This window comes from Diabrotica undecimpunctata, chromosome 1, assembly GCF_040954645.1.
Source record: "Diabrotica undecimpunctata isolate CICGRU chromosome 1, icDiaUnde3, whole genome shotgun sequence".
In the NCBI taxonomy this organism is placed as follows: Eukaryota; Metazoa; Arthropoda; class Insecta; order Coleoptera; family Chrysomelidae; genus Diabrotica; species Diabrotica undecimpunctata.
Genome location: NC_092803.1, coordinates 47623265 through 47645668, shown reverse-complemented (window position 1 = coordinate 47645668; position 22404 = coordinate 47623265). Strand labels below are relative to the sequence as shown.

Below are 22404 nucleotides of genomic sequence, written 5' to 3'. Positions count from 1 at the left end.
TGAAACTAAGAGTTTTATCAAAAAAAGTAAAGACTAAAAAGCTCATAAAAAAACAAAAAGATTGGCTTTTTAATGAATATTTTCAGTTCAATATTAACTGAGTTATGGCTGTTCAAAGTTCAAAGAAGGATTGTTTTTGTTTTTGTCTTTCAATACGAGTATTTAATGTTAAATAACGGAAAACTGGTACATTTTTTGATAAAAACTCATATAATATTTTTAAAAGAGCTTGAAAAGACCTTTAAAATGAGTGGTGGTAAAAGTCCTTTGCACCAACTGTACGTGAGATACGATCAAAAAAACGATGTATTTCTCAAATTTTTGTAAAAAAAACGCAATAAAACTAACGTCATGTTCACTAGAATTGAAATAAATTGTTTTCCTTATAGAATTCACTTTATTTTAGTGTTTTTTATAATAACTTTAAAACTATAAAAGATACGTAAAAGATGACACAATACAAAAAAATAGGTTTTTTTTCAACAAAAATTTTCATTTTTTAATTTTTTTTGTAGCTTAAAAAATAACGGAGATATAGTTGGTTGAAGTTTGCTTTATAGCGCATGAACCACTTGTCTCCGACCGTTTGACCCTTCACCCTTTAAACATGAAGGACTTTAGAATGTTTTAACATTCCTATACTTATAGCCCGTTAAATTACCTGTAAAATCCTTTTTTTATGCATGTTGAGCATCAAAATTAACCGAGTTATTGTAAAAAACCAATAGTACAAAGATACCCATATAAGTAAAATGAGTAAGGTCGAAGATTTTTCAGCCTTGCTTCAACAAATGAGGTACGAATCTTTTATTAAAGCCACCACTAAAAATAGTGCTGTTAAATTATCATGTCTTGTTCCGACATATATCATATATGTCATATCTGTAAGTGCTCTGGATGAGCATACCAAAAGGGTTTATTTACAAATCCAGATATGGTTGGGAAATAACAGCTTAAATATTTTGGATTGGGGTTGGTCTAAAAGTGGAGATTCTTTGGAACCAATTAAAATGCAAAGTTTACCAGCTCCAGAAGAACTGCTGAAAATGATTTTTTTTGCAATTGTACAAAAGGTTGCGGATCAGCGTGTGGTTGTCGGAGGCTGGGATTATTTTGCAATGCAACATGCGGAACATGCTGTGGTGGCAATTGCCAAAATTGTTCTCCAGTAAACGAAGACCAATTGGACGGTGAAAATTATGATTCCGATGATGAATAGATATTCATTTATTTTATACCTCGTTTTATATAAATATTATTTATTTTTAGTTTTTTGGAAAATAAAAAAATTGTAATATATTATAAACTAAATTTTGTCTATTTATGTCCATGTCTAAGTTAAGGACTTAAGGATTTTATTTTCATCAAAAGGGGTGCTTGTAAGTGTTGAAAAAAGTAGGCTCATTTTATAAGTAAAAAAATAATTTTTGTCTACAAACAATGCACTCTATAAATGTTTCAAATCGTTAATAATATTTTTAATTTATTTTTGACAAAGGGGGTGGTCGTGAGGGTTGAAATGTTGAAATTATAATAAAATGTTATTTTATAAGCAAGAAATTAATTTTTGTTTAATAAAATGCACTCAAGAAATGTTTCAGACCAATAAAAATATATTAAATTAATTTTTTAAAAAAGGGGTTGGTTGTGAGGGTTGAAATGTTGAAATTATAATAAAAAGTTATTTTATATGCAAAAAATTAATTTTCGTTAAATAAAATGCACTCAGAAATGTTTCAAACCGATAAAAATATTTTTTAATTAATTTTTAATTCATTTTTGTCATAAGGGTGCTTGTAAGGGTTGAAAATTTCCAATAAATAAAATATTATTGTATAGCTAGGGTATTAATTTTGATTTGTATTTAAATACATAATTGAAATGTCTCAAGCTGTTACGACTTTTTTTTCATATTATTTTTATAAAAAGTATTAGCTTTTAAGGGTTTTTAAGGGGTTTAAGGGTTGAAAATTTTGAATAATTAATTTTCATATTAGAGAACACATTACAATATTTACCTTATGCGAATAAACAAGATTTAAGTGCATAAAATAATTAAATCCGTGTTTTTCCCAGTTTCTTCAATAAGGGGTAGTTTTCACCCCTTAAAAACAAAAAGCGCACCCAGAAAGTATATAACTTTTAAAGTGGAGGGTAAGATAAGCTTAATTTGAAATTTTCAAAGAAATCGATGCAGTTATAAATAATTCGGAGGTATTACCATATTTTAAGCCTCAGTAACTGAATTACTAGGAGGAAGACAGAAAAAAATAGTGGAGTGACTGTAAATGGCAATTGATTGGATCCCCCGTCGCATGGTGACGGGCAAAATTAGTAATATATAATAAACACGTAATCTGAAGTACATAGTTCACAATCGGGATTATATATGTTTTAATTTTATTGGTAGTGATCAGTAGTTTACAGATACAGTAATTGAAGTACTTTATTTATTGTACGTTTTAACATTTTTTTAAGCTCTTTTCTCTATTCGGATTGCCGAATATAGGCCTCTCCTAATTCTCGCCATTCCTCTCTGTTGTTTGTAAGACATTTCCACATTGGCCCTGGAGTTCTTTTAATATCGTCGCTCCATCGCATTTGCGGTCTTCCTCGTGATCTTTTGGATTCATAGGGCCGCCAATTCCCGATTTCTTTACTCCATCGGCCATTTGTAAGACGTTGGTTATGTCCAGCCCATTTCCATTTCAGTTTAGCTGCCAGTTCGACAGCATCTTTTACTTTTGTTTGGGAAAATTATAGTAGATTTAAGCATTATTGTAAAAGCATGATATAATAAGAAAATATTATGCAAGATATTGCATATCTACCATAATTTATTATAGTATGGTTGATAAACCTTAGAACCTTGATTATCCGTGATACAAGGGACCGGACGTGGCACGGAACATTTATTTCCTACCATAAACAGGGAACAAAACAATAAATCTCATAAGTTTAAATTAACTTTTAAATTGCATAAAAATAAACATTACAGAAAAACAAAACATATTTCTAAATAACTAAAATTTTACTTCTTGTTAAAGTGTCCTCTCCTCAGTGGAGGTTGGCTAACTACAATTGCAAATTCTTCTCTGTCTTCAACTGTTCCTATTAGCTGTTCAAAATTTAGTCCTGTTCATTTTCCGATGTTTTTTAGCCACGATAGTCTTTTCCTTCTTAGTCTCTCTTTCCCTCGATCTTTCCTTTCACTATTAGTTGAGCATACTCTTCTTCTTTAAGTGCCATCTCCGAGACGAAGGCTGGCAATCATCATGGCTATTCTGACCTTCGAGGCAGCTGCTCTGAACAATTGCCTTGAGCTGAAACTAAACCACTCTTTCAGGTTCTTCAACCAGGAAACGCGTCTTCTTCCTACGCTTCTCCTACCCTCTACTTTTCCTTGAATTATGATTCTCAAGATGTTGTATATTTCGCCTCTCATCACATGTCCGAGATATTGCAAACTTATTTCTCACAGCATATTGCAAACTTATTATTTCTCACAGCATATTGGAACTTATTATTTCTCAGAATATGGCCTAGGTTTCTCTAATTTTCACCGCGTTGAAATCTTTTCTTGCCTATTCTATCGAGGTATGCGATGGCCATGAAATTTTGAGCATTTTCCGGTAAATTCATATTTCAAAGATCTCCATATACCACATATATATCCACATCTCTTCATATACTTGAACTTGTTCTTAAATGTGCCCGATTAATGTGCAAGGTTGAGGTACCTTTTGCTTTTTTCGGATTGACATCACATTTTGTTGTTTTCGTAGATGTTTTAGATATTTTTTATAATATTTAGGGGAACTTCTCTATTATACAGAAGATCTGTCTTAAACAAGTCTTACTCTTTCAAACGCTTTCTTTATGTCAATCAGACACAGAAATGCTTGTCTATTATACTCTAGTGATTTCTCATTAATTTGCTATATAACGAATATTGCATCTGTACACGATCTTCCACTACGAAAACCCTGTTGTTCATCTGCTAAACTTATCCTCTGATTTATTGGTACTTGTAAAATTTTAGTTGTGGGTTTTAGGGTAGTATTTAACAAGTTTATACCTCTATAGTTTTCTGGCTGGTGTTTATCTCTTTTTTTTTTAATACTAGAATTAGTTCGCTCGTTCTTCATTCTTCCGGTATTTTATTGTGTTGTATAATTTTATTAATTAATGGTATTATCCGCCTGCAGTTTTATTGGGTGGATCGAGTAGGTTTACAGAACTGCTGCCGGGCTCAAGCCTCGATAAAGGAGAAGGGAGTGTACAGCCAGGTTAGAGATGTACCTAATAATTAAAATCAGTAATATAAAAACTGTAATCTTTTTCCAATAAATCCTATTTCATATATAGCCTAATGTAAACTTTGTTGTAGATATCTATTCATCATGGCAGTTGATTGGGAAAAAATTATAACTGAGCTAAGTAATGTGTTCCAAGAAGACCAAGAGACATTTGCGAGAGTGTTGTTTTATTTAGGAGAAGAAGAAAAGGTTTATAAGGATGCCGATAAACTAGGACCGCAGATGAAGATACTAATGTCATCTATGAAAGTAGCATCTTTGTTTCACCAGTATGCCAAACGGTTAGCAGAGGACACAAAGAGGGCTGATTCGGATGAAAAGTTTAAAAGAGTGCTAGGTAGGTACCTTATTTTTTTCTGTATATTTAGTATAATATTTAAAGCTTTTATTTGTTCTACTCTGTGGGCTTTTTGTTAGAATAGACGACCAGTTTCTGTATATACTGTTTATTCTTCTTCTATTATATGACTTCTTCTATTTCACATGTCATGTTCATTATAGTGAAAGTAATGTGAGATGTTTAGACTACGACTTAGACAATTCTTCGAACGACCCAAATTGGGAATGCGATCATGAATTAGATTTAGAAGAATCTGTAGAATCAATACTACAAGATCTTGAAGCTGAAGAAAATCAAGAAAGTGAAGATGATGCTAATGACGATTCGCAAGAAGTAACAGAAACAGAATTGAACACTGTTCCAAATACAACCAATTGGAATTTGTACGAGGGTCGTCACAAAGATTTTCCTTTTACAGGAAAGCATGGCCTACAGGTAAATTTACCGAATACTATATCGGCTTACGAGACATTTTGTTTTTTTATTGACGATGAGGTTATAAATTTTATAATCGATCAGACAAATAAATATGCTGAAGAACAAATGAAAACAGCACGTATATCACGATCGAGTCGCTTGAAACAATGGGTTTCTACAAATAATCAAGAAATAAGACAATTTTTTGGTCTTCTAATTTGGATGGGATTAGTGAAATATGGTAGTATTGCATCTTACTGGTCAATCAAACAAATTTATCAAAACAGTGTTGCTTCAAAAGTAATGTCTCGTAACAGGTTTGAGTTGCTGCTTCGTTTTATTCATTTTTCGAAGAATAGTAGTTCCCAAAATCGTCTAAATAAAATACAGCCTCTTGTAGATATTTTGCATAGAAAATTTCAAACAACGTATTTTCCAGGAGAAGACTTTGTAATAGACGAAACATTAGTTACTTGGCGTGGTAGACTAATATTCCGCCAATATATACCAAACAAAGCTCATAGGTATGGTGTAAAGGTGTTCAAACAATGTTCTACCAATGGTTACACTTGGAATACCAAGATTTATGCTGGGAAATCTGATGACTATGACAAAAATGTTGGATTGGGTCAGGCAGTTTGTCTTCAGCTTTCAGAAAATTTATTAGATCAAGGCGGCATATTATATATCGACAACTTCTACACCAGTTATAACTTAGCATTGTCACTTCATGATAGAAATACACACACTGTGGGAACAGTTAGAAGCAAGAGAAAACACTTACCCCAAAGTGTTATGTCTGCAAAATTAAAAAGAGGTGAATCAATAGCACGAGAAGACGAAAATGGGATAGTGGTAATGAAATGGCGCGATACTCGTGATGTTTTATCAAAAAAACACTCACCAAATATGACTCAAATAGAAGAGAGAAACATTCATCCAAGTACCAAAAGGCAAAGTAAGAGTCGTAAAAAACAAACAAAAAAAAAAGCTGGAGATAGTGGTAGCGTACAACAAGAGAAAACCAGGAATTGATGTGTCCGACCAATTATCGACATGCTTATACACTAGGCAAGGGCGTTAAGTGGTATCGAAAGCTTACCTTTGAATAACTGCTTGGAATTTCCATTGTAAATTCATTTCTAATTTATAAGGTTGTTAAAAATCCTACAGCCTCTAAAACTCAACTCAAATAAACCTCACAAAAATACCTCATAAAAAATTATTTAGCGAACAACTGGTACAAGATCTTTTAAATATAACGGAGATACCGACAAAGACTCTTAACATAAAAACACGCATTTCTTACAAACAAAAAAGGATGAAAATAAAGGAGTTCGACGAATGTGTGTCTTTTGTTACGCCAAGATAAAAGAAGAAGGACGATATGTTGCCCGTAACAAAGCAAAAAGAGTATATACTTACTCCCCGGATTGTACCTCTCAACCATTTATGTGTTTGGAATGTTTTGGAGTCAATCATAAACCCAATTGACTATTTTGTATTTTATTTTGGATGAAAAAATAAATTTTTTGTTTTTACTGTACTTAAATTCTGTTGATTAATAATTTATTTCAGCTGAAATCCAACCACAGTTGTTTTGTAGGAGGCCACACATGTAATGCCTAATGCTAAAATATGTATGTATAGTGTCACTCAATCATGAATATTGTGTTCACGGATAAAGCAACTTTTACCAGACAAGTGATTTTTAATAGGCAAATGAGCCATTGCTGGGGAGAATAAAACTCGTATATTATTAAAGATATACATTTTAAAAATGAATTTAAACTCAATATTTCATGTAACATTATAAGCGACCAACTACTAAGGCAGTACTAGGGTTGAACACCAAGATTTACCCCTGATTTAGTCCTAATTTAGGAAGTATTTTACATTTATACCGTTCACTTTTGTTGACCAATCCTGAGTTTGTAAGTTCCAGGTTGCATTAGTGACATTACAGCGCCCTTGCTGCTTCAGTTTTAAAATGGTCATAAGAGAGTGAAGGTGCATAGTTAAATATTTGCTGCAAAAGCAGTTATCTCTAAAAGAAATTCATATTAATTTAACATTTAACATTTACATTAGGGTAGTCAAAACCCACGACGTAGTTAAAACGTGGTGTCATGAGTTTACATGTGAAAGAGAAACTTGTGAAGATCAATCCCTGCCACAATCGAATAAATTGTCAGAAAAGTCCACGATATCATTCCAAATCGAAGATCGAAGGTTTTCTTTGTGTTAAATAGTGGAGGAAATAGGCTTTTCATTTCATATAGTTCAAAACATTATATCCAACGTTTTAGCTAGGATGAAACAAATGGCAACGTGGGTTTCCCGAATAGTTTCAACTAAAGACGCATGGCAGATATTTGTGAATGGCTTTTGGACACTGTTCGCAGGAATAGAAAGAATTTTATTGCTTCGTATGTGACAATGGACTAAACATTGGTTCACCATTATGATCTAGAGAAAAAATTCAGAGCAAGCAGGGGAACAGCTGATCGTTCAAGGGAAAATAGACAGCAGAAGGGGTCCAGGGAGGAAAAGACACTCGTGGCTCCAAAACTTGCGGCAATGGTTCGGATTGTCATCTGCTGAACTATTCAGATCTGCCGTAAACAAAGTCAGAATAGCCATGTTGATTGCCAACGTTCGGAACGGACAAGGCACATGAAGAAGAAGAAGAAGCAGGGGAAGCATGGGGGTTCACGCCCACGTCTTTCTCAAAAAAAAATCTAATTTATTGTTGCAATAAAAGTGGTACGCTGTAAATCAATCCCTGTTACAATCGAATACATTGTCAGAACAGTCCACGATATAATTCCAAATCGAATATCGAAGGTCAACGATCCACGTGTCAAAAAGTGGAGGAAATAGGCTTTTCATTTCATATAGTTCAAAACATTATATCCAACGTTTTAGCTAGGATGAAACAAATGGCAACGTGGGTTTCGCGAATGGTTTCAACTAAAGAAGCATGGCAGATATTTGTGAATGGCTTTTGGACACTGTTCGCAGGAATAGAAAGAATTTTATTGCTTCGTATGTGACAATGGACTAAACATTGGTTCACCATTATGATCTAGAGAAAAAATTCAGAGCAAGCAGGGGAACAGCTAATCGTTCAAGGGAAAATAGACAGCAGAAGGGGTCCAGGGAGGAGAAGACACTCGTGGCTCCAAAACTTGCGGCAATGGTTCGGATTGTCATCTGCTGAACTATTCAGATCTGTCGTAAACAAAGTCAGAATAGCCATGTTGATTGCCAACGTTCGGAACGGACAAGGCACATGAAGAAGAAGAAGAAGCAGGAGAGGAGAAGCATGGGGGTTCACACCCACGTCTTTCTCAAAAAAAAAATCTAATTTATTGTTGCAATAAAAGTGGTACGCTGTAAATCAATCCCTGTTACAATCGAATACATTGTCAAAACAGTCCACGATATAATTCCAAATCGAATATCGAAGGTCAACGATCCACGTGTCAAAAAGTGGAGGAAATAGGCTTTTCATTTCATATAGTTCAAAACATTATATCCAACGTTTTAGCTAGGACGAAACAAATGGCAACGTGGGTTTCCCGAATGGTTTCAACTAAAGAAGCATAGTAGATATTTGTGAATGGCTTTTGGGCACTGTTCGCAGGAATAGAAAGAATTTTATTGCTCAGTATGTGACAATGGACTAAACATTGGTTCACCATTATGATCCAGAGACAAAATTCAGAGCAAGCAGGGGAAGCATGGGGGTTCACACCCACGTCTTTCTCAAAAAAAAATCTAATTTATTGTTGCAATAGAAGTGGTACGCTGTAAATCAATCCCTGTCACAATCGAATACATTGTCAGAAAAGTCCACGATATAATTCCAAATCAAATATCGAAGGTCAACGATCCACATGTCAAAAAGTGGAGGAAATAGGCTTTTCATTTCATATAGTTCAAAACATTATATCCAACGTTTTAGCTAGGATGAAACAAATGGCAACGGGGGTTTCCCGAATGGTTTCAACTAAAGAAGCATGGTAGATATTTGTGAATGGCTTTTGGGCACTGTTCGCAGGAATAGAAAGAATTTTATTGCTCAGTATGTGACAATGGACTAAACATTGGTTCACCATTATGATCCAGAGACAAAATTCAGAGCAAGCAGGGGAAGCATGGGGGTTCACACCCACGTCTTTCTCAAAAAAAAATCTAATTTATTGTTGCAATAGAAGTGGTACGCTGTAAATCAATCCCTGTCACAATCGAATACATTGTCAGAAAAGTCCACGATATAATTCCAAATCAAATATCGAAGGTCAACGATCCACATGTCAAAAAGTGGAGGAAATAGGCTTTTCATTTCATATAGTTCAAAACATTATATCCAACGTTTTAGCTAGGATGAAACAAATGGCAACGGGGGTTTCCCGAATGGTTTCAACTAAAGAAGCATGGCAGATATTAGTGAATGGCTTTTGGACACTGTTCGCAGGAATAGAAAGAACTTGATTGCTCGGTATGTGACAATGGACTAAACATTGGTTCACAATTATGATCCAGAGAAAAAATTCAGAGCAAGCAGCGGAAGCATGGGGGTACACACTCACGTCTTTCTAAAAAAAAAATCTAATTTATTGTTTCAATAGAAGTGGTACGCTGTAAATCAATCCCTGTCACAATCTAATACATTGTCAGAAAAGTCCACGATATAATTCCAAATCAAATATCGAAGGTCAACGATCCACGTGTCAAAAAGTGGAGGAAATAGGCTTTTCATTTCATATAGTTTAAAACATTATATCCAACGTTTTAGCTAGGACGAAACAAATGGCAACGTGGGTTTCCCGAATGGTTTCAACTAAAGAAGCATGGTAGATATTTGTGAATGGCTTTTGGGCACTGTTCGCAGGAATAGAAAGAATTTTATTGCTCAGTATGTGACAATGGACTAAACATTGGTTCACCATTATGATCCAGAGACAAAATTCAGAGCAAGCAGGGGAAGCATGGGGGTTCACACCCACGTCTTTCTCAAAAAAAAATCTAATTTATTGTTACAATAGAAGTGGTACGCTGTAAATCAATCCCTGTCACAATCGAATACATTGTCAGAAAAGTCCACGATATAATTCCAAATCAAATATCGAAGGTCAACGATCCACATGTCAAAAAGTGGAGGAAATAGGCTTTTCATTTCATATAGTTCAAAACATTATATCCAACGTTTTAGCTAGGATGAAACAAATGGCAACGGGGGTTTCCCGAATGGTTTCAACTAAAGAAGCATGGCAGATATTAGTGAATGGCTTTTGGACACTGTTCGCAGGAATAGAAAGAACTTGATTGCTCGGTATGTGACAATGGACTAAACATTGGTTCACAATTATGATCCAGAGAAAAAATTCAGAGCAAGCAGCGGAAGCATGGGGGTACACACTCACGTCTTTCTAAAAAAAAAATCTAATTTATTGTTTCAATAGAAGTGGTACGCTGTAAATCAATCCCTGTCACAATCTAATACATTGTCAGAAAAGTCCACGATATAATTCCAAATCAAATATCGAAGGTCAACGATCCACGTGTCAAAAAGTGGAGGAAATAGGCTTTTCATTTCATATAGTTTAAAACATTATATCCAACGTTTTAGCTAGGACGAAACAAATGGCAACGTGGGTTTCCCGAATGGTTTCAACTAAAGAAGCATGGTAGATATTTGTGAATGGCTTTTGGGCACTGTTCGCAGGAATAGAAAGAATTTTATTGCTCAGTATGTGACAATGGACTAAACATTGGTTCACTATTATGATCCAGAGAAAAAAATTAGAGCAAGCAGGGGAAGCATGGGGGTTCACACCCACGTCTTTCTAAAAAAAAAATCTAATTTATTGTTGCAATAGAAGTGGTACGCTATAATTTTATTCATTGTTTGTTACTGGCAATGCTCTTCTGTTACTTCAAAATTTTGAATTGCGTTTTTCTCAAAAACGGTTGAAACTGTGGTGTTACAAAAATCATTCAAATGTTTCGACTTAATTTTAACCTCAGGAATCATCTACCTTGTAAATATGCCCCTCAAAAAAAATATAAAAATAAATAAAATAATATTCCTTGTGTGTGTCCAACGTTAGACCTTTATGACGGTTTTAAAAACAACTGAATATACAGTGAAATTATAAGCAAAAAACGAAAAAATAATTCATACGCTGTATTTTTTCCACAGAAATCTTTTATACTGTATACTTGATCTAAAATGTATGTACCAATTACCAAATTACACTGTAGATATTAAAATACATTAATGTATAAAAATATTCCTAATATTCCTTTTATTTATTTTGTATGTTTTGAAAAAATAATATGTTGATTTTGTGCATAACATATATTTTTGTTGTTGTTAAATTTATACTATTTTTGATAATTTTACAGAACAAGATGCAACATTGTGACAAAACAATTAAAAATGGTGCTTGATAAAAAACTGTTTCTGCAAGAACAAGACGCAATTAATTTTATTATTAGTTACATATATCTTTTTTAGGTCTAATTTGGGCCCAAATGATGGACGCTGACAAACAGACAGATGATGAAGATAAAACCCCTGATGTAAGCATAGTTGCCAAATTAGAACATCTATCTCTGGAAGCTTCTCCAGGAATTGTTCGTGCCTTGAGCGTTATTCCATATGAAAGTCAAAAACGTTTTTTAGTAATGATCAAAGACGTTTTACCAACAACAGTCCTATCGAATGTAGAGTATGTTGTTGAAAATGTCAACAGAATAGGAGGTGCTGTAGTAACTGTAGCTTTAGCAAGTATACAGTTGACATATGAAGCTATTATTAATATTAAAAGATGGTGGAAAGGAGAGATTTCAGGCAAGAGATGTTGTAAAAATATTATAGATTCACTTGCTACAATTAGTGGTAGCGTTGGCGGAGGATTTGCTGGTGTAGCTCTGGGAACATTAGGAGGTAATCTTTATTTTAATATTAGCATGTTCTGTAGTTGTCACTTGACAGAGGAGATATACTTTTAGGGTTAGACAAAATATAATTCAGATAAAATATTTTATATAAGAATATTTACATTCAATTCAGTGTCCGTTGGTAAAAGAAAAAGCAGTTCGACTAAATTGTATCCTAGGAGAACGATGGAATAATTAGTAGAATCCGGAATAAGGCTTAAAATTTAATAGATCCAATGTTTATTTTCTGATTGTTACTAATATGAGTAACCTAATGGCTTTCCTGAACCCAAGATCTCTTCACTGCATTGCTACTAATCACTGCACCACTGCTGCTACGGAACCAATGTTTATTTTCTGGTTGGTCCTAATAAGTAACCTAATGGCTTCCCTGAACCCAAGATCTCTTCACTGCACTGCTCACTGATCACTGCACCACTGCTGCTAGGAACTGCATTTATACCGTCGATGATGACGTGTTCAGTGACGTGGCCTTTTTTTGGGTGATGGGGCGACGATTCTTGACGGCAAGAATTGGATTGGTAAGTGGAGCGGACGATGTCTCCTATTTCGTATAAAATTCCGATGAGTAAGTGAATCCTGTCTCCACTGCCGTTAAACATGTACGTAGGAAATAGCTTTCAATTTCATTAAATGGATGAGCTACATTCAGTTATTGCACTTTTACTCTATTTATTACAAAAAGAGCAAAATTAACATTGCAAACACTCAGTTAATGATAATCAGTAAACAATCCTATATGCGATCACAGTTAAAAATAAAGAACTAAATCGTAGAGTTAAGACATTTAAATATATTTGGGCTAATTTTTAAACAGTAAATGGGACTGCCAGGAAGGTACGAGTACCATGGCAAGAAATATATCTATGTGCTAGGGTCCTACTTTTTACAGCAGGGATCAATGTATCAAAATACACTGATCTTGATTGATCAATGGATCAATGTATCAATCGAAAAGTGACTTCAGTTGGTAATAAGCCGGTCGTAACACAATGAAAATACGAAGGTCTCGTTGCTTATTATCGGGTATATGTATGGTATGAATATATGTAATAGAAAGGTAACAGTTTGATAAACAAAACCAAGAAATTTTCATTGTTACGAAACTTCAAAGATAAATGGACGTCAATAAACCTTAACCAGGACTAAAATTCGTTATAAAATATATCAAATCGTTAAATAAACCAAGCTATTAAGAATTACGTACCTATAATTCATAAAAAAATTAATTAACTTTAAAAACAATTATTTATTAATTAATGTTGAAAATGAGCATATAAAGACAAAAATAAACTAGTATTTAAAAAAAACTTTTTATATAATAAATATATAATATAATAATGTCTCTTATAACAAATGATGATCCTACACCAGAAGTTGTTTTAGATGCATCTGTGTAAACTTGAATATATTCAGGGAAAGAAGAAAGTATTCTATTATAATTGCTTATAAATATTTGTGGATTAGTTTCAGATTTATGATATGATGATAGTTCTAAATTTAAAGTAGGTAAAGGTGTTAACCAGAGAGGTGGCGTTTTTACGTTTGCTGAATGTGTTGAGGGAAAGTTAAAAATTTCAATAGAGTTTAAAATGTTTTTGATCCTTAATTGAAATGGTAAATGTGTTCTTATATTGATATTTGATAACGATGACTGAGTAAGAAAAGGGTTGTCAGGTTGTAGTGATGAATGTTTTGAAGCGTAAGATAGACTAAGTAATTTCCGTCGTTCATATATAATGATGGCTCTCCAAGTTCCCACAGAAGGCTTGCAACAGAAGTTGTTCTATAGGCTCCAGAGATTATTATGAGTAATTGTTATTAATTAATAGTAATTAGTAATTAATAATTGTTGTGTATAATGTCTTTGACTTCGACGCTGAAGAATATTCAATGCATCCGTAGTCCAATTTTGATCGGATTAGGCTTCTATACAACAGTAATAAAGTATCTCCTTTAGCACCCCATTGTTTGTTGGCTAAACATCTAAGAAGATTTATACCATTTTGACATGATATCGCCAATTTTTTAATATGTGGTTTCCAACTTAAAGTTTCGTCGAATGTTATGCCTAAATATTTTATCTCTACTTCGTTTCAAAAACTTTGTGCCGAATTTTAAAGCAGGTATATTAGTGTGAATAGGCTTTTTGGAAAAAATAATATATTGTGTTTTGTCAGCTGAAAAATTAGACCAACTTTCGATTTTATTTAGTTCTTCTTGTAAAAGTTTGACCAGCGAGTTAATATTTTTTCCTTTGATAAACATTATCATATCATCAGCATATAATCTAGCCTGTGCAGGTCTCTTGAGATTTTTTATAACATCATTCATTGCTATTAAAAAAAGCGTAGGGTTAATTACAGATCCTTGTGATGTTCAATTGCCTTGAGACTTAATACTAGAAAGTTCTCCATTACTACGTACTGAAAATTTGCGTTCATTTAGAAAGCTATTCAAAAATGCCAACATGTTTCCTTGAATTCCCCAAGTCTGCAGTTTTTTTAATATTCTGTGTCGCCATGCTAAGTCAAATGCTATGTGGATGTCAAAGTAAACAGCTATGCATTTCTGTTTGTTACAGAAGGCTTCATTAATTAGACTTTCTAAATGTAAAACATTGTCTATAGTAGATTTCAAAGTACGAAATCCAGCTTGTTCCGGTATAAGTAAATTGTGATGTTCCAAATGCCACATAAGTCTATTATTTATTATTTTCTCTAGCAGTTTGCAAGTAGAACATGCAAGTGATATTGGCCTATATGATTCTGCTGCTGTAGCCGGTTTGTTAGGTTTTAGTATAGGGATGACAATAGCTTGTCTCCATAAGTCAGGAAATTTTTGTTTACACCAGATTGTATTAAAAAGATTCAATATGAAGTCTAAAGCTTCGTTAGGTAACTGTTTTAAGCATATTGCGGGTATGTCATCTGGACCTGGTGATGTGTCTTTTAACATTTGGATTGCTTCTAATAGTTCTGTTTTATTAATTGGAGTATTTATATCATCGTTATTGGCTATAATTTCTATTGGATTTGCTTCTTCCTCCCGATATCGTAAAAAAGTATTGCTGTAATTTTCATTTGTAGATTCTTGTCTGTATGTTTAAGCTAATTCTTCTACAGTTTTTTTGTTTTCATTAATTAGGTTTCCATTTCGTTCTAGGTATTTTATTCCATTTTGTGTATTAGCGCCAGATATTTTCTTAACTTTTTTAGATGAACACATGTTTGTATTCCTGTTAATACTTTGAATGTATTTTTTCTAAGACTCTTTTTTAGATCTAGTAGTTTAGTTTTTTACTTTGTTTTATGGCCAATTTACACTCTTACCAGGGAATAACTTTGTTTTTTGTTATATACTTTGTTTTTCCCATTGCAATTGTGGCGGCTTCAGTGATTAAGTTATTAAACAATTTTAAAGTTAAGTTTATGTTTTCTTCAATTAAGTATAGGGATATTCGATATTTCTTCAGAAATTTTTGTTTTAAAAGTGTTCCAGTTGGCTTGCTTAATTTTCCACTTTTGCAAAGGATTGGTTTTTTGTTGTGGAGTTGGAAATTTTTGTTACTATTATCGGATAATGATCACTTTCATATAAATCGTCTACGGTTTGCCATGTGTGATTTAGTAACGTCGATGGGTCAGAAATAAACAAGTCAATAGCTGAAAAATTTCCAGTAGCTGCGTCATAACGAGTTTTAGCTCCGTCGTTCATTATTGTTAAATTCAGGCTATTGATTACGTTTGCTAATAACTTTTCATTTTTAGTTGTTTTTTCGGAACTCCATAGATGATTATGGCTGTTAAAGTCCCCAATAATTAATTTTGGTGATGGAATTTGCATAATTACGTCGGAAAGTTCATTTCCTTGGATATTTTGGCTCGGGGAAATATAAATGTTACATATGTTCATTTTTTGATTAGTACCTATTGTTACTGTTACTGCTATTAGTGCTATTGCTTCTAAGTTTGTATTAATTGTGATTCTGTTTACTTGTAAATCGGTTTTAGCATATATCGCAACACCACCACTAGCATGATTTGTCTGTCTATTTTGATAGTCAACATTATATGACTTCAAGTTACACGCATTGTTGTCTTTAAAATTAGTTTCTTGAAGACATAATATCAGGTGAATATTTCCTAATAAGTACCTGAAATAAGGGTAGGCGGGTGTAAAAACTGTTTAAATTCTACTGTAAATATTATACATAAATTATATTTTTATTTAAATAATTAGTTTTGAGATATATCACTGTCTAAGTCAGATGAACCAACATGTTCGAGCAGTTGTTTAGTTAATTTTTTACTTAGTCTAGTACATTTAATTTTCATATTTCGATCTTCAGCCTGCGAATGTATTTCATTTATCATTTCTATAAGAGATAGAATATGTAGGGTATAGTATTTAGCAATGCTTAATGCATAACTACTACCGTGAGTGTTCTCTAACAGATCAGTGATTTGTTGACTATCGAGTATGAACTTGGGAAAATACAACAGAGGGTGATAACTGCGGAAAACATTTAAAAAAATGAACTGATTCGACAATTTTGGAAAATGTTTAGTGTCCTTAAATATCACTCTGATGTATAAACTTTATTGTGAGTTGTGTGATTCAAGAGCTGAAGAGAAAGGTGGCTTAGCAATGTATAGAAAAAAAATTAATGAAAATTTCAATCTAGGTTTCCATTATCCTAAAAAAGATTAGTGTCGTGTTTGTTTTCATTATATCAGTGCAGCCTTCAATGAAAAATCGTTGCTCAAAGTAGATTATGAAGCTCATCTCTTTCTTAAGGATCAAGCTAGAACCGAAAAACTTAAAAATCGAGTTGATGCTGAATTTTCTAATGAATCAGACATATGTGCCAATTTTGATCTCCAGCAAGTTTTATTACTACCCTCTGATCCAAGAAAAACAATCTTTTGTAAACGTAGACTTGCTAACTACAACTTTACCATGTACAATGTTGTCAGTAAGCAAGAAGATTGTTTCATTTGCAATGAGACGCAAGGATCCCGAGGAAGTTGTGAAATAGCCAGTGCAATTTATATTTATTTTAAATCACTACTCGATACAACAACTTGTGTAACCTTTTTTAGTGATAGATGTGAAGGTCAAAACTTGAATCAGTTTACTGAAGCACTGCAGCAATGGCAATGAAGGCAGTAAATGATTTAAATAACCTGGAAGTCATTAATAGGATTTTCTTGGTTTCTGGGTATAGTGACATGGAATGTGGTTCTATTCACTCTGCAATTAACACAGAAGTCAAACGTGCACGGAAAGCCTTATGGCCTGAAGATTGGAAATAAATTGCTCGGGATGCAAGAAGGAGATATAAATCTTATCTTGTTTAGGATTTAGATCAGCCATACATAAAAGATTTCAAAAAATGTGTAAAGGATAACGATAACTATTCGAAAAAAAGATGAATATGTATATGCTGTTCTTTGACAAAAGATGTGCTGGCAAAGATTTAGGAAGTCACAGCCGTTCATTATGGAGTTCAAAGAATCATTTTCTGGTGAAGGTTTTAGACATTTAAATTTAACCAAACAGACCCGCTCTTCAGTTTAATCGCCTTTACAACCTTGGCACAAACAACCTGCTCTAATATCAATACAAAAATGTAAAGATCTGATGTCACGATTTTCTATGAAACTACCTACTTGCTTTGGGAGATATGGACTCTCGTATGGTCTGCCATACGAGAATAAAGAAGATCCAAGTGAAATAGATGATGATCAATACCATGAAGGTGATCCTTGAAGAAGTTATCTATTTGTGCCCTGTATAAGTACTTTTTTTGTAAATAATTTTTTTTTTTTGAAATGTTAGTAGGTACTTTTTTATTCTTTATGTATGTAATTTGAACATAGGAAATAAAAAATAACTTTTACTAGTTCTAATGCTGTTTTATTTATAAGAATAAGGGAAAATACAAAAAATGTATAGTACAACAAGTACATAACTGGGATTTTGGTATAAATGGGGTATTTTTTGCATATATATGCAACAACTAGATAACTGGGACTTTCCAACTTTTCTCCTAATATTCCTAATCTTAGAAAATATATACATTATTAAACCTCATGGATAGTAAGTAAAGAAGGTAAGAATTGCAAAAAGGGAATTGGGCTTTAATTTATTATGTTAGAAGAATTCAAACTTTGCAAAATTTTTTATAAATGCGTTTTTCTCAGAAGTGTTATATTTGAGTTACATAGTTGTAGTATTGAAGTGACGATATACTCAATACATAAATGAATTTATTGATTATATGTTACTTAAAAATAAACGAAATAAATGAAAAATCTATTTTCTCACTCAATTCAAAATTACCAGTTCAATGATCTTAAGATCGTTCAACCGTTGAGGCCATGTGTCTTAAAGCAAGCCTCCCAGAAAAAGGTAGGTACGATATCTAATCTGATCTGCTTGACTCAAATAAAATAATGAAACAGAAGGGGTGATGACATGATAATGAGGGAACAGCTTCTGAATGCGGCCCGACGATTAAACTCTAGAAAGATAAATCTTTCTATATTTTTGTAATCAAACAAAGATAGACAAAATTAAAAGACCTTACCGCTAATGCAAGTTATCGACACAAAACTGTACTTAAGAGACTGTTTATTAATAAGTGTCTACACCGGACACCGAAACTACTCTGCCTATAGCGTCTGCGTATTATTTTTTGTTAAAATATTAAAATTTGATAAACGGCAGAAGTAATACCTACTTTTAAGCTAGGCTAAACACATACGAAATGAATTATATGGGAACTTGAAAATAAGGCATATCTAAGAGGGAATATAAACAGACGACGAGATAGTATAGGCATACCGTGGTACAGTACAATCAAAATTTAAGGGCAGTTATGACTAGGAAACAAAAACGCTACAAAGTGAGTGCACTTCGACCGCCTGGACCGCTCGGCTATGTGACCGACATAATTAGCTAGAAATAATTGTACCAAATATAATAACTACCTTCTTCCACGCAAATCTCCTTTAAATCTTTGTATGTGCATTCAACAAGTATTCAAAAATTTGCTGTCTTAGATTACTCATTATTCTACAGATCGACCATATTACAAATGAATAGGACCCAAGAAGATCTAATACCTAAAGGAGCGAGGAAGGATCCCCAAAAGCGTTAAACTGTAAAAATCTCATATTTAGGTCGTATTAGATGCAACAAATACGATTTTTTAAATGTCATCGTAATGAGCACAACTGAAGATCGAAGAAGATCAGACCGTAAATAACACTCATGGTTCATTCACGTGGTTCACATGGGCATAACTGAAGTCACTAAGAACGGCATAACATCGATCCATGCGCAGAGTATTGAAGGTATTGTGAGCGACAAGATCTAAGCAAAATTTTAAAAACCGACCTACTGGTAATCCGATATTGATACCTATTGTAACACAGACCTCCAGAGAGTACTTCATACTGTGAATTTTATAAAAATTCACTGTCATCAATTTTTCCCAATCGTGCCTAAAGAAGTATAACTTCAAAAATAGTTTTTATTTACTTACATGTCACATGCGATGCTACAAAAAGTTACCCATGGGTTTTTTACTATTATAAATTAAATGGTATACTAGCCACTTCGGAAATTCACATTCATTTGGAATCTTCCAGTTAGAGTTAACAGTTATTCCAACTCATCGTCATTATTGTTCTCTTCATCACTCTCAGCCAAATTAATAATAATTTTCTTCAAGGCTGGGACATTTTCATGTAATCTTTTTCAATCTTCTCTACATGTTCTATTGCATTTTGCCAGTTTTGAGCACTGATATTTTTGAACTCTGTTTTTATTAGTTCGTCAACACTTTAAGCATCTTTTGGAGATGTGTTGCTCCTCCAGACATGGTTTCTTAACTGATCCCATAGAAATTTTATGGGATTCAACACACAGTAATATGAAGGTAATCTTAAAACCATATGTCCATTGTTAGTGGCTAATTTATCTACAATGTTCTTTAGTTACGACTTTTGTATGAAGAACCTGGATTAGTTGATCTTTGGTGTAATGATCCTCAAAATATAGGTCTTCGGCTATTAAAAATTCTTGAATTTCTTTATCCTTCCTACTCTGTTTGGTTGGAATTTTTTTAATGCATCTGGAGTGATATGATGCGTTGTCCATAAAAATCACGCTATTTTCTTTTAAATTTGGGAGTAATGTATTCTCAAACCACGATTTAAAAAGCATCCCTTCGATGTGTTGGTGGTAGTCTAGAGAACTGTCTTTAATACTTTTGGAACTCGACAATAACGCATCGTTCACCCATCCATGTTGTCCTCCGCAATGTAACTTTAGCTGCATACATATTATATATTGTCTTACTAATAGGTTCCAAGAGGTGAGGTTGAATTTTTTTTAGAGCTTCCCAAATCCTTTCTTGTTGTTCTACTTTTCGTACCTGTCTTTATTAAATGGTACACTGTTGCTCAAGAAATTTTTGTTAAAACTTCATATTTGGTCATTTTTTTAGAAAGTCTGTCAAATACATCTAACTATTTTGCTCAGATACACACAAATTCTTCCTTTGCTGAGTTCTTGGCCCCGCACTTTCATCTTCATCTTCTAAATTATTCGCAGGTTCATTTTCGTCAGGCACATCACTTTCCCATGGCCGCCACGTATTTTTCTTTGATAAATACTAAATATATCCCAACACTTTTTTTCGACAAACTCTGGCTGAAAGAACCACAAAATATACTGCTTAAGAATGACTAATTCCGTTATTTAAATATTGTGACAATGATCCCGCCCCATTTAATTATCCTACGAAAATGTACTTATTAAGTACTTAGCCATTACCGGAAATATAAAATTGTTTGTAAATTTGTATTTAGGTCAACCTCAGGAATTTCTCTTAATTATTTTTGAATGTTATAAACAAAGACATCATATTTTTGATAACATTTCACAAAAATATTTAATGACGATGATTTGGAATAAGTTTTACTTTTTGTGTATATCAATCATTAGTGTTCATTGACGAACCCACAAAACAAAATGTCTACTTATTTTCGAAACTGAAAAATATTTTATTTTGCCAGTACTAAGTTTAGAAAAAAGATGAACACAAGTATTTTTTTAATAGTATATTTCGAGATTGTTTACTGCTAAAAACCATTGTTCCGATCAATTTGTAAAAACACTTACACAAACTAATAATTCAAAATCCAACACTGCTCCGGTAATTTTATTTAAATGTTGGATAAAGGTTAGTACAATGATAGTGTATATAATAGATCAATGTTAGTGTAATGTCTCCCTAGGGGTCTATGTTAGAATATATATCAATAGCGGATTATCAGCAGGTGGGTCTTTAAAATTTCGCATATAATGACGGAGCAGAAGCTAGATCCCGAACTGGAATGAGTTGGTCCATTTTGAAAGACCTCGATAACATCCTATTTTCTACAGTTAAATACATAAAAACATTCCATCAACCCATGACCACAGCATCTACTGGCAGTGACGATAAAGAAACATATTCCTAAACATACCCTAATAAATAATTTTAATTTACTTAATTTAATCATTTGTTTAACAATAATTATGTAGTACTTAGTTTTAATATGTACTAAGTACTATAATGGTTAGCATATTTTATTTTTGTTAAATTTTGTAAAATGGGGACATCCCGTAAATAAAATAAATAAATAAATAGTCAATTAATAAAACAGTTACTCTTGTTGATCACGGATTTTTTTGCTGGATCAATTAGCAATATGTAAATTAAAGCTAAATTATTATTTTCAGGTCCAGTTGGTATGATAATTGGAGGTATTGGTGGAGGCATGTTGGGTGGAGAATTGGCCAAGACTTTTTCGCAATGGATGACCGAAAAGATTTTTGATGTTCCAAAATCTGAGGCGTTAGAAAATGCTTACAATTTCTTTGATTTGCGCAATAAAGCTTCCAATCATCAGATTAATACAGCTTACAGACAGAAGTGTCTAGAATACCACCCTGATAAAGGAGGTTCTTCGGAGATGTTCCATAAAGTGCAGATGGAAATGGCGGTTATTAAAGCTGCCAAAGGAGAACTCTATTCATAATAATTAGATTATATTTTTGTACTTAGATTTAGACTATACTGTAACATATTTTCTACTATACCATTTTATGTACACATTATATTTGTACAAAAATAAATATTAACGTTTGGCTCTTTTTTTGATACTGCATACATGCAACACATGCCGGACTGACTCAAAAAAGGCGGCAACCTTAACTCGAAACGGAATTCACCAAAATCCTCTCCTTAGCTTTTACAGTTGTATCCGTTTCAAAAGGTTCAAATTATTTTTC

At 33.1% G+C, this 22404-nt stretch overlaps 2 protein-coding genes across 3 annotated transcripts in view; one reads left to right on the top strand and one right to left on the bottom strand.

Annotated features, from left to right (window-relative positions):
• LOC140448877 (uncharacterized) overlaps positions 1–22260 on the top strand; it is a 39071-nt gene extending 16811 nt beyond the window's left edge. Inside the window, exons 2-4 of the mRNA XM_072542004.1 lie at positions 4391–4656; positions 11606–12037; positions 21853–22260. Of these exons, the coding sequence (XP_072398105.1) occupies positions 4404–4656; positions 11606–12037; positions 21853–22151 (984 nt within the window). The 5' untranslated portion in view covers positions 4391–4403 and the 3' untranslated portion in view covers positions 22152–22260. The remainder of the gene's footprint in view (positions 1–4390; positions 4657–11605; positions 12038–21852) is intronic.
• LOC140448866 (calpain-9-like) overlaps positions 1–22404 on the bottom strand; it is a 172409-nt gene that overhangs the window by 77759 nt on the left and 72246 nt on the right. The window lies entirely within an intron of this gene.